Below are 19434 nucleotides of genomic sequence, written 5' to 3' on the forward strand. Positions count from 1 at the left end.
TGAAACTGAGCTTTGATGTTGAGCTTCAGGATTCTTAAGGGAAAGGAACTTAGCCATATATAAATGCGTCAGCACAATTTTATCCAAATATGGTTTGGCAGCTTGTTCAGTATTTCTATAATTTATTCTTTTTTTTTTTAACAAATGATGGAAAAAAGTAAATATAGTTGCCATGCCATGTTGAAGTCAATTATGAAATCCCATTGACTTGAATAGATTAAGTCATTTTCTGGGTTCTTTAAATGGAGGTGGTATGGGACAGTTATAATTTCCAGACACTTCAAAAAGGCCTAATTTGGGTTGTTACATTTCTCTGTGAATCATTTTTCCAGAGGGGAATGAAGTCAGATTTTTTTTGTTACAGAGTAGATTTTGAAACATGCTTATATGTAGTCCCTTTATGCTCAAAACATTTCCAGCAAACTTCTATGGCACTTCTGTCATAATGGATAAAAGCAAGTTAAAATGTGGTTTTGAAAAAAAACCCACATGTTTCAGATTGCCTAATCATATATGTGTGTATGTACACACATCTGTCAATGCATATATATATATATATATATATATATATATATATATATATATATATATATATATATATATATATATATATATATATATATATATATATATATATATATATATATATATATATATATTATTATTATTATTATTATTATTATTATTATTATTATTATTATTATTAATCCATTTTATATGCCGCACCCTCTCCACCAAGGGACTCGGGGCGGCGTACAATTTACTAATAACAAATAAATAACAAGGAGGAGATATACAAAAAGCATTATACAACATATAATAAATAAATAATCAATTAATTAAAAACAGCAAAAAGCAATTAAAAAACAATTAAAACACCCAAAGTCAAACCTAATTTAAAATTTTATCCAGAGGGATTAGAATAGCTATAATTCAGGCCATATATATGAATATGTATATAAATCTGGTCAATAAAATCCCTGCTATATTGAGAGACTTTGACAAATCTTCAGCTTACCATTTAAGACACACAGATTTCATTTTGGCCTGTCAACTTATTTTCCATCTTTCTAGGCCTCAACAACTCTTCTTCCTCAAATCTTTTTTTTTTCTTGCACACAGAGAAAATCCAAAGTCTAAGACTAAGAAACATAACATTTCTGGAAATTAGTTTATCAATTTCTCTCCAATGCATACTCATTACTTTCTACTTCCTGAATAAGGACCTGCTTTTCTTAGTACAGAGCATGGGAGAGATAAGCAAAGAGATGGCCTGAGAAAGACTTTTCTGAGCTGAGATAGTCCAATCTCTTGAACTCTTCTCCTGGATGATGTCGTCCAGCCCTCTATGTGCATGTCTGGAGACCAATTGAAGCCTTAAGCTAATTTTGTTATTCTCATTTGTGCATAAACGTTGCCAGTTACTAAAATGTTGAGATATTTCATATTATGGGTCATAATTAAGGGACACAATCAAGAAATTCATTTTGCCAAAAAAAGTCATACTTTATTATCCGTTAGACAGTAACAGTTGGTGTAAAATGAAGATAATGAAATGAAAATGAATTTTTATTTTTTACGAATCTATGAAGTGTGTTGGGAGGACAGAAAATGATGACCCAAAATCATCTAGCTGGCTTCCATGCGTAAAAAAGAATTAGAACTCTCGGTCTCCTAGTTTTTTTTTTTAAGCCTGGTGCTTTAACCATTATCAACATATTTACCGTGATTGTTTTATAAGATTATGAAAATATACATTGTGATTATTTTCTGTTCTATTTTTTAGGTCAAAATGTTTAAACATTTCTTGTGGATATATTGGACCTTATCCATAACATGTGCTCTCCACAAAGGTAAGAAGAAGAGAAAGAGGGAGGGAGAGGGAGGGAGGGAGAGGGAGGGAGGGAGGAGAGAGAGAGATTGATTGCTGTCATTAAAATCAACTTCTGGAAAAAAAAGATTTTTGATAGTGAAAATGTATCAGTTATTCTGCAGTCAATAATTGGAGAGATATAACAATATATTTTATTTATTAGTTACATTTATATGCTGAAAGTAAAACTCGAACTCATGGTCTCCTGGTTTCTAGCCTGTTGCCTTAATCACTAAAAGTCTCTGCTTTAATTACTGAAATGTAAAAATAAAACTTCCTTTTAAAAATAAAACCATGATTAATCCTTATTTTGCAGAACTTGTTACAACTTTAGTAATGTGAGATTGTTTGTCAGTACTTCTGATGACTATTATTACCATTTTATATTTCTAGTATTTCTACTGGATATATTATAGCTTGGAGCTTTCCCCACTGAGTTGATTAATAGAAGGTTTTGTGGTAATGGTTGGTTTTACTTGTGAGAAAGTCTAGCTATAATTCAAATTCCATTTAATTAATTTGCTGCTCTCCAGATACTTTTGAAAACTTTTGTCAATTTCATGCTTAAATAAAGCCAGAGTCACAAAGTACCCCAGAGTGACAATATGCTTAATGGAGTATTTGTTGGTACCTCCCAAGCGCCCTTCCCCTAATTTTCTTAAGATTCTTTTAATCTGTAGAAAATGACTGGGAACTTAGTGCGCATTAAAGCACTACCGTATCTATTGGAGTATACGATGCACTGGAGTATAAGACGCACCAAGATTTTGAAGAGGCAAATTAAAAAAAAAGTTTTTGCACTCTGCAGACCTTCCAAAATGAAGGTGAAAACGGGGCCATTTTTTATCAAAAAAAGAGGGCATGCAGCCTTTAGGAGGCTTCTAGAGTGCTCCTGGGGGCTGGAAGAAAAATGAGCCAAAAATGGCCCATTTTTCATTCATTTCTGTCTTCCCCAGACCCCAGAATCACTCTGCAAGGCTCCTAAAAGCTATACACGGCCATTTTGGTGAAGGGGGCGGGATTTTGGGAGGCAAAAAATGCTGCATTGAGTGTATAAGACACACCCAGATTTTCAGCCTCTTTTTTGAGGGAAAAAGGTGTGTCTTATATTCTGAAAAATACGGTACTTTCAAGAATAAAATCTTTTCTTTCCAACAGTTTCTTAGAATAAAACAGACCTCAAAGTCCAGTACTTTTTTGCTTCTGGGAAAAGGTATTTTGCAACCATGACAAACATTGGATGTATGTGACCCACTCAAAAGCCTAACTGTTCCCACTTGCCCAAATCAGTGAAAGACATGCTATTTATTTTAATTAATTTTGCATAAAAGTATAAAGTTAAGTGATTTAATCCCACTTGAAGAATTCTCAATTGTACTCAACAAAGGACAATTTGTTGTGATTTAATATAATCAAACTTAAATAAACTGGTATCTAGGACAGAGTTGAAATAGATAGGATAGGATAGACAACAGAGCCAATGTGATAAAGCAAAGATGTTATAATGGTAATCACAAACTGATTATCAAAGCCCTTCCCTTTTGCATATACATGTAAAGTCTATAAATGTATGTACAAATGAGTGGGGCTTCAGTTATGCAATTATACTCACTATCTTGACTTTTTTGACCTTCTCTGTGAATGGTTCCTTTTCTGAGATTAAAAGGCTTGCTGTTGCTAAACTTTTTAAAATTCCTTATTGCATCTGAGTTTTGCTATTAAGGCTCATGAGCAGTTTTTAATTGCCTCCCAAGCTTTAACAGCAAACTGTAGCTCCTTATATGAACTCAACATAGTTAACTATAAAAAGATAAGAATTATATAAGTCAGTAAACCAAAGGGAAGTGTGTTGATAATAAGGCTGCACGCATCGTTTTCTTTAGATGCTCCATTTCTTTCAGTACCACAAGTGCTGCTTGTCAAAGTGTTGTGGCAACTCACTGCAGAAGCCTCTAAGTATGAGCATGAATTGACAGGCAGCCTGAAAAGACCCTTGGATTGGCTAAAAGGAATTTTTGGGAGATATAGCCACCTTGATATTTAAATGACAGTATTTCTACTATTTAAGCCAACCCAAGGGTCTTTTCAGGCTGCCTGTCAATTCATGCTCATACTTAGATGCTTCTGCAGTGAGTATTGAGTTTGATTGTTTCTTCCATGTAGGCCATTCTTGATAGTAGAGTACCATTTGAGTTGTGCCCAACATTTCAGGGTGGTTTGTAGGGAGCATTTCTTTGCACTGTGTAAGGTAGAATATGATTCACAAAAAAGTTGAAGGGACTTGAATATATATGAGATGACATTTTAAAAACTCAACTATTTTAGGGATATGTGTTATCAGGCTGCTGAAATATAATATATTGAAGTTTGTTTGTATTTTCAGTTCATGCAATGTACATTAGGTTGCTATTGTTAAATTTGTCTGATATATAAATATTGGATATTAATAACTCACAAACTGATGCATGCAACAAGCACTTTTTAGTGGCAAAATACAAGATTTTTTTTAAAGCTATTCATTATAATTTGGCATTGCTCACTGGGCAGAATGTCAGAATAAGAAAGAGGCTGAAAGGTGGTGTATTTTTAATATGACATAAGTTGGCAGCATTGCTGATCTCAAAAAATTAAGCAGAGGGAGACTCAGAATGGATGACAACAATGAAATTCCAGAGCTGTCGAACTAGGTTGGTAAAATAAATCAGTTTTAAAAAAAAATCTTGGAAGAAGTGGTCATGTATCATTTCAGTATTTGCCAAGAAAGAACTGTTTGTGTAGACATCAAAAGGTCTGCTGATTTTGAAGATTTTGAACCTTATCTATGCCTTATGCTTCTTATATTTGTCTACTTTGTTTTAAGTTTTGGTTTTTTTTATAGCAGGTTTTTTGAGATTGGAGTGAGATTCAGCTATAGAACAATTTAGAATTTTGACAATTTAGCACTTCAAAGAGGTACAAGACCTGCTGATTGATTTCTTTTAAAGTTTTTGGGACAATCAATGACAGATCTTCCCCCCTCAGAAGATTTGGTAGACCATTCCTTTATTTAAGAGACATGCCCAGACATAGGCAGACTGAATCCACATTCCATGATGTTTTTTTTAAAAAAAACGACATAGCTTTAAACTAAACAAGCAATATTAGCATAAGAATCACCTGGAAGTTAACTTGACAGGATATTTAAGACTTTGATGGATTGGTTTGTATATACCACCTTGGAAATTATTCTTTCCATTCGGAAGCCTCTCTTTGAGAAAAACCAGTTTTGTCTTTTGAGAAATGGGTAGAGAGCAAAGGACAAGGCTTGCTATACCATTCTAGAAAATTGCCTTATAAGTGTAATAGCAGTACGAATAGCACTTAGATTAATATACCACTTCACTCTCTAAGCCAGTGATGGCTAACCCTTTTCTTGTTGCGTGGCAAAAGTATGCGCGCACACGCACACCAACACTCCCATGTGCCAGCACCCATAATACAATGTGCGGCCTCTGTGCATGCGTGGACCCCCCACTAATCTTTCCCCATGCACATGCGCACACCTACCTCAAATGCTTCCTCCCTCCCCCCCGTTTTGGTCCAATCTTTGCCGTCACAAATGGCCTGCTTTTGCAGAGGCGGCAGCAGCTCCTTCTCCTGGTAGCCTCACACTCCAGGCAGCGTCCGTCCAGCCAGCCATGCCAGCCAGCAGGACCGCAGAAGAGAGAGCCACCCCGACTGCTGCTGGCATGCCACCCTTACCGAAATCCTCCGCTCTGCCCATGCAGCCCGCCCTTCTTGGGGACCCCAAGCTGGCTTGCCCTGCAGGGCCAATGAAAAAAGCAGCGTCTCAAGTATCGGCGCGGTGGCTTGCAATCTCAGAGCAGTTTGAGCCGAGCTCAACCGTGTCCTCACCACACGCACAGTACCACACCATGCACCCTAGTTTGCAAATTCAGCCCTGAAAAGCCCTTAAATTTGCCATGCTGGATGCTGCCCAGAGTGAGGCTGGCAGGAGGAGGAGGAGCCGACCAGTCGTATCTGCCTCCCTCCCTGCCTCCCCGTGCACCCGAGCAGCCCTTCCATCAGCAGCTATTGCTGCTGTTGCTGCTGCTGCTATTCTGGGGCCTTGCTTCTCCCCCCCCTCCACAAACCACTTCAGACTCACTCCAAATTAGGCAGAGGGAGGGGGATGATGAAGAAGAGGTGGTGGCCGTGCACACAAGGATTCCTAATCCTTCCTTATCTCTCTCCGGCATTCCTCCTGCGCAACTCTGCTGCCCAGAAGGGAAGCTGCAGCGGCAGGGGGAAAGGCAAGAGTGACTGGCTGGCTCAGGCACTCAAGGGAGTAAGGCATCATTTGCTGCTGGGTGGCTAGCTGCCCCTCCTGCTGCTCCTTCCCCTAGCCATGTTGGACTTTGAAGAGTTTGAATGGCAGCTAAATGAAAACAAACACCGTAACAAAGTGTGGTTGGGGGCAAGCAAGTCCAACACGGCTAGGGGAAGGAGCAGCAGGATGGAAGCACTGAAGGAGTGATTGTTGTTGTCCCCCCTCCCCTTTCCATAAAACAACCCCCCCTCCTTCTTGCTCTTCCCTGGACCTGCATCGCCAGATGGCTGGCTCAACTTCAGGCAGTTTCCCATTCCATTGCAGGAGAGGTAGCCAGATGGGCGGGCTCTCTCAGCCGTTGCCGGATGAGGATAACTCTCTAAAAAGCCAGCTTGCCTCTTCTTCCCACCCCGAGTGGGAATCGCCGAGAAAGGGGGAGACAGACAGACAGAGAGAGGGAGTGAGGGAGGGAATCAGAGAGAGACTGACAGACAGACAGACAGACAGACAGACACACACACACACACACACACACACACAGAGTGGGAGGGAGGGAGAGAAAGATAGACAGACAGAGAGAGACACACACAGAGTGAGTGATTAAGTGAATGAGTGAGAGACAGACACACCCACATACACAGAGTGACAGAGAGAGAGGAAGGGAGGGGAGAGAGACAGAGGGAGACACACACACACAGAGAGAGAGAGAGAGAGAGACAGAGAGACAGAGACAGAGAGGGGGAGGGAGGGAGAGAAAGATAGACAGAGAGACACACACAGAGTGAGTGATTAAGTGAATGAGTGAGAGACAGACACACACACACACACAGAGTGACAGAGATGGGGGAAGGAGGAGAGAGAGACAGAGATACAGAGAGAGAGAGAGAGACAGATAGACACCCAGAGAAAATGACAGAGGGAGACAGAGAGGGAGGGAGGGAGAGAGAGACAAAGAGCCAGAGAGAGAGAGAGAAAGAAAAAGAAAAAAAAGAAAGAAAGTGGGAGAGAGAGATGAAAGAAAGAAAGAAAAACAACATATGACCACAATTGAGCCCAAAATTTTGGTTGCTAAGCAAGAGTGGCTCTCCAAATAAATTTCAATCGTGGTTTTGGCGAGATTTGGCTCAGTTGAAAAAAAAGGTTGCCCACCACTGGGCTAGTGTGGTGGTTAAGTTACTTTTCAAAAGCTATTTTTCTGATCCAAGATTTGAGAAGTTGTGCAGCGAACAACAAGCCCATCCATCCCATTAATAATTTTAAATCATTAAACGATGTTCAATAAATTGTGAATTTAAAGCTCGTGTTTAATTTATTTTTCAATTAACCTAACCTTAACGAACTAAAAAGTAGATTTCCAAATCCTTAAAAAGTCAAAAATTAAAAAAAATCGGATGTACCTATTAAGGGAGCCGCGGAAAAAATCCGAAGTGTTATGGGAGCCGCAAACCGAAAAAGATTGGGAACCTCTGGATTACAGTATTATATGTTCAAGTTGAGGTTTTGTAATTGTGAATAATATGAATAGTGTTAGAATATCTTTCCCAGAAATATATAATGGTGTTGATGGTATGGCTGCTTAGATAGTACTTACATAGGAAGTACAACACAGGTGCCTCTCAATTGTCATACATTTCATTTCACAGGTTGTAAAGGGGCTATATTTGTCTAAGCTAAAAAGTCAGATCCTGCAACTATTGATTATCTAAAACAGTTGAATTCTGAGTACATATAGACTTATGTGTAGCATGCATTGCTATACTAATATAATTTGATGTAAGTAATGGTCAGATCTGACATTACTATAGTGGGCTGATTAACCAAAGTAACGATAAACACGATGCTGGTCATACCTGACACCTGTTCCATCAGAATTCAATAGACTGTTTCTACACTAAGGTCAGAACTTAGTATAAGGTAAACTTTCTATGGAAATCTCTTTTTTCTCTTTCAATCCTTGGTATCCCATCAGCATGTATTACAGCACTGACTAACGGGAAAATAATATGGGAAATAAGTCTGATATGATGATATCTTTACAATTGGAGTAGTAGTGTGGATAGCTATCAGACACTATTAGAAGCTATTATTTAGTGACCATCATTCATGATGAAAAATTAATTACAACAATGATTCCCATAAGGGTCGTTCATAAATACCATGGGGATTTCTCAGGGTTATATGCTGTATTTGTCAATTTGTCTCTCTCTGTATGTATGTAAAATCTATGAAGCACTAAAACATAAGGTTGAGAGTCAGCCATAGGAAGGCAAGCAGAGCTGCATTATGTCATTAGCATGCAGATTATGTTATTTAGATAGTCGCATTAGACACCATTATGTAATTGTTCCATTTATGGGATTTGCCCCCATTTTTATGTTATGTTCTTGCTGCTAACAGTGCTGTATTAAATTAACAATCTGTTTGGTTCAGCATCTTGTTCCTATATTAGATCACAAAAGGGTTTAAGAGAAGTATCATTTTTCTGATTTCAGATCCAATAACTAGTAGTTTAGAAATATTACTGATTCTAGACTTGACATTAGTTCATAGCTACCATGGCCTGAAAGGATTAAGGCAATGGTTTCTATAGTTTATCTACATGGGAAGAAGTTCCTTATTTTATATGAACAAAATTTGCAACCTTTCAGACCTGCAGTTGATCCTAGCAGCTAGTACTAATACAGAGAAAAACTTTTCTATTAATACAATACAATAGTAGAGTTGGAAGGGACCTTGGAGGTCTTCTAGTCCAACCCCCTGCCTATTAAACTGCTCCTTCATTGCTTATTTTGTAAAACCTTTATCAACACTTTTCTGTTTATTTTTTTTAAACACCATCTTTCCCCAGTATCAGTAGCCTCAAAATGTAGAACTCCATAATCTCACAAATAGATTGTTTGGAACCAGAAATGCTAGATTATTTAAAATTCACCTCAATGCATGTTGCTCAGGGTAGCTGAATAAGGAAGGTTGTTTGACCTTGATGTTAATCAGATCAAGCAACCCAAATTATGCTGATGACAGATAGTTCTTTAGTTCTGAATCATATTGAGCAACAATCAATATTTTTTTCTTTATCTTCATCACTAATTATTGATGGGCTAGAACTCCATTCTAATTTCTTCCTCATTTGGTATTTAGCCACGTTTTCTCTCTAAGCTAAAAAGTCAGATCCTGCAACTATTGATTATATGTCAGTGGTCCAGATATAAGTAAACTCACATATTATTAAAATGTTCTTTATAATCCAATGGAAAGTCTTCTGAGGCACCTAATTCTTGTCTCTCATGCAGTCCTTTTCAGTAGCCTCAATTATTAATTCACACTCCAATGAAGCAATTTCCTTGCAGACCTGCTGCTAAATGAGCTTTCTGAAGTGGCTTGGCTTTCCAAGGTTACCGGTCAGGGTGATTTTGCTTCCTCAGCTTTTAGTCTATTGCTATCAGTATTCCCACTTGCCTTGGCTATTATTTTAACATGATTGCAAATAACTGAAATAGTAGCCTGCATACATTTAATCTGGCTATCAGAAAGCAATTCACTTAACCTGTCACCAGCTCCTGTTGAACAGAAGCAGTTCACTTAACTGTGTTCCATATGTTCTTACTTCCTACATTTGTAGTCCTCGACTTACAGCCAGTTGTTTTAATGGCATTTCAATTTTACAACGGTCTTAGAAAAAGTGACTTAGAAAAACATGAAAAAACATTCTTAGATGCATTAGCCATCACAATAAGTAATCACAGTTTTGGTACTTGGCAATTGGCTTGCATGGTTGCAGCATATTGCAGTGACATAATTGTGTTTTCTGATCTTCCTAGCTGGTTTCCAAAAAAGCAAAGTCAATTGGATTCATTTAAAGACTGTATGATTCACTTAACAGCCACATGATTCTTAGGACTGTGGTGATATACAATTGGCTGCAGTCATCTGATGATGACTTGTTTAATAACTCTATCACCTAGTGACTGAAATTCCAGTTCTAATTGTGTTTAAAACTTGAGGGCAATTTATATGCTAAAGATTCCCCATGATGTACTTTTGTGTGATGCTGATATGCAACCATTTTCTGGGTAAAAAGGGATTATACTGATGTTGGCTTACTGCAGTGGTGGGTTCTGGACCCTGTTCCAACTGGTACAGTTGGAACGGGTCTGGCGGCGTCCACATGGATGCGCACAGCACGTGCATGTGTCTTAGAGCCTCCACGAGCCTCCGCAACACTCCAGCTGCTCAATGGAGCATTGCGCTGGCGCTGTATGCGCCAAGCGCAGAAGCGCCAAAGACTTAAAAGACCGGTAAGGAGCTCAGGTGGGTGGGTGGGCCCTCCAGAGCACTGTATCAGAACGGTATCCAGTGCTCCAGGCAGGCTCCGATACGCCCGTACCGGGGCGTACCGCCTGCAACCCATCGCTGCTTGCTGCCTCAAAACATTCTCATTTGGAGAGAGATCATTTACAGTTAATACAGATTCATTTTGAACTTAATGGCTTTAATTAAGAATCTGATATAATTTAAGATTATAACTTGCCCATGATCATGAGGAGAAGCTCTTTTGGATTCCCACATACTTTAAATCATATAGTCCAGTGATGGCTAACCTGTTTTGGATTGCGTGCCAAAAGCAGATGGAGCGCAGGGGGGGTTGTGTGCGGGTGTGCCCACATCCATAATGCTATGCACGCTACCCCAGTGCACATGTGCATGCTCCCCAGCACTCCCCCCACTTTTGGTGTGCTTTTTCGCCCTCTCCAGGCTCCAGAGGGTTTCTAGGAGCGTGGGGAGGGTAAAAACAGCCCCCCCCTTTGGAGGCACTCCAAAGGCTTCAGGAGCTTCCTTGAAGCCTCCAGATTGCAAAAAACTGGCCCTACAGGCAAACAAAGTTAATGAACGGACTTCCAGTTTGTTGTAGGGCTGGTTTTTGCCCTCCGGAGGCTTCAGGAGGCTTTACTGAAGGCTCTGGAGGGGGAAAAAGGCCCTATGGACAAACCAGGACGTAGGGCTGTTTTTTTGCACTCCGCAGGCTTCAAGGAAGCCACCTGTGGCACGTGTGCCATAGGTTCGCTATCACGGATATAGTCTGTACATTATGCTCCTATTGTTGCTTTTCTTCCAAAGGGAAGCTGTAGAGTTACATTTAGTGACAGTGTTTTTAAGTAACACAGTTCAGATACCAGTAATCATGGTCACCTAAGCTAGGAAGAAGTAGAACTCCTTCCTTCCTTCCTTCCTTCCTTCCTTCCATCCATCCATCCATCCATCCATCCATCCATCCATCCATCCTTTCATCCATCCATCCATGTTCTGCCTGTGCTCTACAGAATTGAGCTTCCATTTTTCTCAGACCAACATCTCTTACAATGTTAGAAAAGTGTGTATTACTAACATTACAGACTGGTCATATTGACCTGAACTACAAAACTAGACATCTATAGCAACAAAATGTTGGCTGCTAAGTGATGGTGTTGTTTTTGCAGATCATATCTGCCAGAAGGAGGCATCTGCTAAGAGGAATAGAAGGGACAGAGTTCCATGTTATGTAACTGGCAATTATATTTCACTATTATGACACATTGTGTTTAATTATGTCGGTTATCATTAGAGGTTGTGGCTCATACATGATCCTGCAACTTTCAAATCCAGTGGAGAGTACTGTTCTTTTGCCAGTATTAAAACATGACTCAGTTTGCAATGTTTTGCCTGTTTTTGGAGAAGACAATATGTTATCCTTCACTTAAACAAAATATCTTGGGATAGCATAAGACAGCATCTCTACAGAGGGAGAGGTGTGAAAAAAGTAAAAAAAAGGTGACTACTACTACATGATCATAGCCATCACTGACTTTTTTTTGACACTCTCCAACAACATGGATGCCGTGTGCATAACCTTAGCAGTAGCTTTGCTCTTTCATTGGATGGAGGATCCATTGTAACTTTCAATTCCTTCCCTCAGGTTTTAGTTTTTTTAAAAAAAAAAATATCACCTACATATATTAATTTATTGAAAGTCCTCATGTACCCTGCATTTCTGAGCATATCGAATTAAAAAAAAGAAAAAAGTAATGTTTGCAAATAAGTAGTACTCATATTGTACTGTGTTGTTGTTGTTAGTTGCGAAGTCATGTCTGACCCATTGCGACCCCATGGACAACATTCCTCCAGGCCTTCCTGTCCTCTACCATCCACTGTAATCCATTTAAGATCATGCCTAGTACTTCGGTGACTCCATCCATCCATCTCATTCTCTGTTGTCCCCTCCTTCTCTTGCCCTCAATATTTCCAAGGATTAGGCTTTTCTCCAGGGAATCCTTCCTTCTCATTAGGAAGCCACAGTATTTGAAGTTCACCTTCGGGATTTGGCCTTCTAAAGAGCAGTCAGGGTTGATCTCCTCCACGACTCACCGGTTTGATCGCCATGCAGTCCAAGGGACTCGCAGGAGTCTTCTCCAGCACCATAGTTCAAAGGCCTCAATTGTGCTATAGATAGGCATTCTTTATTTATAGATATGTGTGTTTCTCAATTACCCTCAATTAATTAAAAGAAAATAAGGGCAGAGCCTGCTTTTATATCCTCATCTATCAAACCACATTGCATAAATTCACAAGGGGTTAAGGATTGGTAGAACTAGCAAATATGTAGGTTCCTGTTCCAGATGCACAGTAGGCAGGTTACATGAACAGTAGCCAACACTTTCCTTAGCCATATACTAACATTGGATGGAAACAGTCTGCTGTAAAGTGTTTGCAGCTGGAGAGATATAAAACGATGGTAAAAGTTCTTTAATCATGTAGGAACCACTCATAGTTCTCATTTTTCCCCTCCCTCCCTCCCAACTACTGAGGAATATTTTATTTGAGTGATCTGTTAAGCCCTGAGGTTGGAAAGGAAATAATTAAACGGGAACAACTGGCTGTCTGAAATATTTTTTCTGAAAAGAAAGAAAATGTTCCTTTTTTCTTAGGATACATGGTAAATATGAATTAACTCTTGCGTAGAATTACTCCATCATTTATTTTGCTGTAACGTAAACCAACTCAATAATATCCTTGGTCCACAGACCTTACTGGCTATTTGTTTTCACTTGATTTTGGAAAACGTCTTTCATGCCTTACGTCTAAATATTGGATTTATGTGGTATCAGCAGGACATAAGCAAGGAATGGAGTTGTTTTTACCAAACCAGCTCTTCAGAGTGGAGAAAAAGCCAGATCATACATTTTTATTGGGATCATTGAATTTCAATGGTCTTTGTTGAAATCCTGAAGGAGATCCAGATAAAGTATCTTGCCATGTTTAAAGTATAAACTAGGCTCCTGCACAGATTACTTCTCAACTTTCCGTTAGAAGCCCTTATATTAAAATAAATGTTGGTTCTTCTCATGGTACAGCTTTTAAAGAGAAAACAGTAAGGTGTACAAGGTTCTCAACTACAATGGGAGCCAGAATTTCTGTCATAAGTTATTGTATCGTAAGTCAAGTCAGATTCATTTTTATGACAATTTTTACAGTGGCTGTTAAGCACATTCAACTTTCCCAATTAGAAATCGGCAAAAGAGGATAGCAGATCACGACCAGGGGACTGCAGGCATCTGCAACCAGTCCTAAATGCAAGCCAGGTGCAAGTGCCTGAACTGTGATTAGGTGACCATAGGGGTGGTGACCATAGGGATGATGTTTGTGGGTGTGAATACAGGTCATAAGTCACTTTTTCCAAGGCTATCCTAACTTTGAACTGTTGTTAAATAATCATAAAGCAAGGACTACCTGCACATATTCTGTTTGCCATCTCCAGAACTCCATTATCAGTTTGAATATTAGTTGCTGAATGTTGTCTTCATCAGGTTTTAGAAGTTTTGAAATGTGATTTGAGCCAGTGCTTAGAGTCAAACGTATATTTTCTTGAAATGTTCACCATCTTACGTTTGTTTATGATTTTTAGTTTACAATGATAAAATCAGTATTGATAGACCAGAAAGGATATTTCTTGTTTTATCATTATCCTCTCACTTTGACTGCTGCTTGAGCTCGTGAGTTGCAAAGAGAAGGGATAATCCTACTGTCCCTGTCTTATAGATTGAATGTAGATCAACTTTTACTAGTTCACTCATACACTGTTGTTTCTTTCAGTGAAAGTGGAAAAAAGTCCACCAGTGAAGGGCTTACTCTCTGGAAGAGCCACCCTCCCATGCTTTTTTTCAACTTTGCCGACATTGCCTCCAAGCTATCACAACGTAAGTGAGTTTCTCCGGATTAAGTGGTCAAAGATTGAACAGGACATAGGTGGAAAAGATCTCAAAGAAACTACAGTGTTGGTGGCCCAGAATGGGAATATCAAGATTGGACAAGGCTACAAAGGAAGAGTGTCAGTACCAAGCCATCCGGAAGACATTGGCGATGCATCATTGACTATGGTGAAGTTACGTGCAAGTGATGCTGGGGTTTATCGCTGTGATGTAATGTATGGAATTGAAGATACCCAAGACATTGTTTCACTGGCAGTTGATGGTGAGAATTCCATTTACCCTACTCTTGCATTTCTTCGTGAAATTTAAATTAAACTAAAATGATATTTTTAATAGTCTTCACAGATTTGGCAGCAATAGTTTATGCCATTTTTCTTTGTTATGGTTATACAGGGTCAGTAAGGATATAATTTATCAGATCTTTTCCTCTGTTGTTTTTGACGGTTCCCATTGAGTTCAACTGGCATAGTCAGTAGTTCAGCCTTCCCCAACCAGACATCTTGCAGGCTTCACTAGATATTTCTCTAGCCTGGCAAGCGAATGAGAAGGCAGCTGAAATTTATAATTGGATGATAAATGACTATAATACCTCTAACTGATTGTAGATGTCATAAAGGCTCTTCAGATTCTGTAGTCTTGCTTTTTCTTTCTATCTCTTTGTATTTGCATTGATAATCTCCCCCTCTGAATTCAAAAGACCTGGCAGATCTCCTGAGACAAGGAGCACTTTCTAGGAAGGGTAGCTTTATTGCACAGGATAGGATAGCCCTATCATACAGGTAGCATTCAATTGCTAGCGAGGTATAACAGATTTTATAGCCAGCCATACTTGTATCATTTCGTTTCTGAATCTTAAATATAGCACATGGAGAAACCAGAAATTGTTGGTGTCTAAGGAGATACTCAGTCATCCATGTCATGGTTGTCCCAAAGGTGCTTTTCAAAAGGCAACTGGACTTTCTTTGTTTTCCTTTCCTTTCTCGTCCAAGAACCTTCTCCAGTTTTTACATTTATAGGTTGATGAGAGACTTGTGGAAAGCAGTTCTTTAATAATTGTGATGAATGTAGCATCTCCCCAGCAATATCAGTATTCCTAGTTGAGAAACATTGGTGCTTTTTCACTTAGATATTGCCAAACTAGGAAATACAGAAATCCACTCAATCCTGCCTTCCTTCCCTCAAATTAGGTATGTCCCTTGTTTCCTGTTTAGATGCATTGAATCGCAAAGCTAGTTTCTTTCCCATCACCACCAATTGGCAGAGCAGCTTTCAAGTCAATTTCAGTTGCTTTTGTTATATCAGCCATGCCCTCCCATGAGTCACAACAGTTAATCTGTCCTTCAAGCCAAGTAGAATACAACATTAAAATAACTGTCCTTTGGAAACTCAAGACTTTCAGGACAACTTCAAACAATTTGTTCAGGTCTAGATTGCCAAGGGGTGGCAGGTGACATCTTTATGTATAGCTTTTCTTTCCTTTTTTTTACAACCTCATTAAGTCAGAGTGTCAGCAATATATCAACCTTTCCGTGTCTCCCTGACAAATGTAAGGAGATGGGCTGTTTTCATGGAAATCGGCCTCCCTCTTGTATTTGAATTAGCAGCACGTGGGAAGGATTAAGTAGCAAAAAAGAGAAAAGGGATATTGAAAAAGGGAGACAGAAGATAAAAAGCAAACATCTTCCATTTTTTTCAATTTGTGGAAAGTTTCTTTTTGCAGTTTGTTTCTCTATTTTCTTTATGTGCTGCTAAAAATAGGGGTAATTAGCCCATGGGAATTTTTAAAATGTGATTGAATATGTAGAAATTCTATGTCATTTTTAAGCTATTGACAAAAGTTTGAAGTGTGTATTTCTTAACTACGTTTATGCAGAGAACAATTTAATTGAGGGTGTATAGTGACGAAGTCTGTATTCAAATTATTGTTGCTAATTAATTAATGTCTTTTTTTATTCCATGTTTACTTCATCTTTCCTTTCTCAATAAACTGTTTTTTCCTTCTTATTCCAAGTCCACTAAACTTGAATCTCCTTATTCCATGATATGCTTCTCTTGCATATGTTGCAGTCATCTGTTTTTTTACTCCATGCTTTCTTGTCTCATTTTATCTCTCTTTAAGTGCTTCCTTTGCACTTTCAACCATCTTACATTTTTCTGCATTCATATCATGTTTCTTTTGAAACAATATTATTGTCACAAGATTCATACCTTGAATTTTCATTCAATGAAATGAGTATCTCTATTGTTTCCCAAGCACACAGATTTCTTCGCATTCTCCACTTTCTCTTCTGTGAGACATCTACCCCATCTCTTGCTCCTTTTTATCTTTTCATTAATAAATTAAAGATGCGCATATACTATAGATCCAGCTTGGAATATGTGTAAAGGATCTAAGCCATTTAGACATCAAATGAATAGGAGCCAATAATGTGATACAGCTGCTGAAAAAAGCTATATGCACTCATGGTGCCAATTTGATATACTTGCACTTTATGTGAAGCCAACTTTGGGGGGAGACTTTGAACTTTGGGGAAGGGGAGGTCTTATGAAAGGATAAATACAGAGAAGTTTTTTGAATGTTTTCACATTTATGCCCTTTAATGAGATCAATGTAGAGATTAGAATTGCTTGATCTTATAGATCTGCCAACTTTTAGGGCTGCTGCCAATGTGCTTTGTACTGTATTTGGGATCCCATGCTCAAATTTACATTGCATTCAATGTAACACTTTATGACAGGGGTGTCCAAACTTGGGAACTTTAAGACTTGTGGACTTCAACTCCCAGAATTCCCCAGCCAGCCATGCTGGCTGGGGAATTCTGGGAGTTGAAGTCCACAAGTCTTAAAGTTCCCAAGTTTGGACACCCCTGCTTTATGACTTCAGCACTTTTTCATTAAAAAATGTGCAAAAGACGAAGGATGAAGGATCCATAGTGAGTGAGAAATCGAATATCTGATTACTGCATATCAGACAATTATATTTGCTATCCTACAAGTTTGTAAGCTAAAAATGCACAATTAAAAGAGACCATCTCCAACCAATTCAAGGTTTACTGACTTGCCTTACCAATCAAAAGATTGCCGCATTTCTCCCATCCCCTTTATAATGAAGAGAAACTAAGAAAAAGCTGGCATGACTTGTCCAGAAATCCCAAAGCTGGAAACAGTCTAAGATACATGTTCTTGCATTTATGTTCAATGTACTTGTCCCATGGTGGTGGCGATCTTAAAGTCTTTAAATCACCTGACTTGATAGGGAATTTTAGGCCATAACAACTAGCATTAGTTAGCTACTAAAATGTTTCAACAATTCTTCCTCTATCCATATGGGACTTACCTTACGGTACATTTAACATAAATAAGTTTAATGTACTTGACTGTTCTAAATCTAATAGTATTAAGACACAGGAATAGGCTGAATCACTTTTAAATGTGATTAGCAAATTTTGCATTGTTCCACATTATCATTGAAAGTTTTGAAGACTGCTACATAAGCTAGATGCTGATGATGTGGCACTGGGCACTGTTAATGATGACGGTAGCACTCTAATATTTGGCAACATTGACAAATCTAAAAATATGAAGGAATTTTTTTCTGAAGCCTTCCTTTCAAGAATTTGAGCAAGAACACTTAAAAGTAAGATTCAATAGCCTCATAAAGTTTCAACAAATATTTTAAAAAACATTTGGTGACTGTGTTTACTTAAAGTACCTTCATGGGCACAAGGGATTTTTGGATAATAGAATAAAAAGTTTTTAATCAAACTTGGAGCCCTTTTTTATCACTGTCTTCTTTTATCACAAAATCAAGTTGCTGAATATCTCTCTCATTCCGGTTTATTGGGGGTGGTGGATTTAAGTGGGGGAAAAAAGAGTGAAGGCCATTTTGGGCATTAAGCTAGTTAAATACATTCTGTAAGTTGTCTAGAGTCACCTGTGGTGAGATGAGCAGCACAAAATTTTAATAAATTGATTAAAATGATTAAAGAAAGAATACCACTTACAATCATTGAGCTTATTGTTATCTAGCTATTCCCAGCCATTTGTACATACACAACTTAAAAGCTATTGTAAATAACCATTTCATGTTGGAAAGCAATTCAGTGTAGTCTCTACTAAGCCTCTTTAGTTGTTTATAAAGCTTTCATAAAGATTAAAATAAATTATCACTGGCACATATCAAAGAATGAGGGCCCTTTTGAGAGCAAAATTTCAGATATATCCTATTGAGTCAGTATTTTTATATTTGCACATTGATGTAATATAAAACACCTCATAGATTCTTAAAAAAAATAGCACTCTGAGGCCTATTACTATAATTTGCCTTAAAATTGTTCTTAGTTTTCTCAAATATTTTATTTGCCCAAATTATAGCAAAACTGTTATACTACTTATTTGCTTTTGATTTTCTTATTAGTGTAACCTCTTCTGAAATCACTGCAACAAACAAGAGAAAAAGAAAACATTTTTTTAAAAAATCACATCAACTTATAAATAATAGAAGTCTTTGACCTTAGTCTCATTATAGCTTCAAGCAGAATTTTCTAACCACTTCAGCCAGTGAATGTGGTACAATTAATCCAGTAATTATAGCAGAATGTTATTACTTAATCACAAAAAAGTGTTGAATGGTATGGATATATGAAATTTAGGTTTGGATCAGAGGAATTTAAAGCAACATATTTGTCCCCCTAGTCATAGAAGACTACTTCAAGAGTAGATTGTTATCTAAAAATAAACTCATCAGATCTCTTAAAATGAGTAAAATTTATACTTAGATAAATTTGTTTATGATTAATCAAGATAAACTGTTCCCAATTTTTTATAATTAATTCTGCTGTATTTTCCTGCTACAATGCTTTAAACTTTGTATTTGATTTTAAAAAGATGCTAGCTAGGTCCCTTGAAATGACCTTGTATTGTGATGACTGAGGAAGGAAAAACACTAAAAAAAGGGAGGGAGCATTGTTTGTTCTAATTACTCTGCATACAGCTGTGAAGATCTCCAA

The 19434-nt window shown here is 38.1% G+C and overlaps 1 protein-coding gene across 7 annotated transcripts in view; it reads left to right on the forward strand.

Moving 5' to 3' along the window:
* Positions 1–19434, forward strand: part of VCAN (versican) — a 101830-nt gene that overhangs the window by 17208 nt on the left and 65188 nt on the right. For 6 of the 7 annotated variants that reach the window (XM_081942669.1, XM_081942667.1, XM_081942673.1 and 3 more), the window contains exons 2-3: positions 1787–1853; positions 14310–14687. In XM_081942669.1, coding sequence (XP_081798795.1) covers positions 1793–1853; positions 14310–14687 — 439 coding nt within the window. In that variant the 5' untranslated portion in view covers positions 1787–1792. Of the gene's footprint in view, positions 1–1784; positions 1854–14309; positions 14688–19434 lie in introns of all 7 variants that reach the window. The other variant, XM_081942670.1, reaches the window with a different exon arrangement.

This window comes from Natrix helvetica (assembly GCF_964273705.1).
Source record: "Natrix helvetica genome assembly, chromosome: 2".
NCBI classification, from domain to species: domain Eukaryota; kingdom Metazoa; phylum Chordata; class Lepidosauria; order Squamata; family Natricidae; genus Natrix; species Natrix helvetica.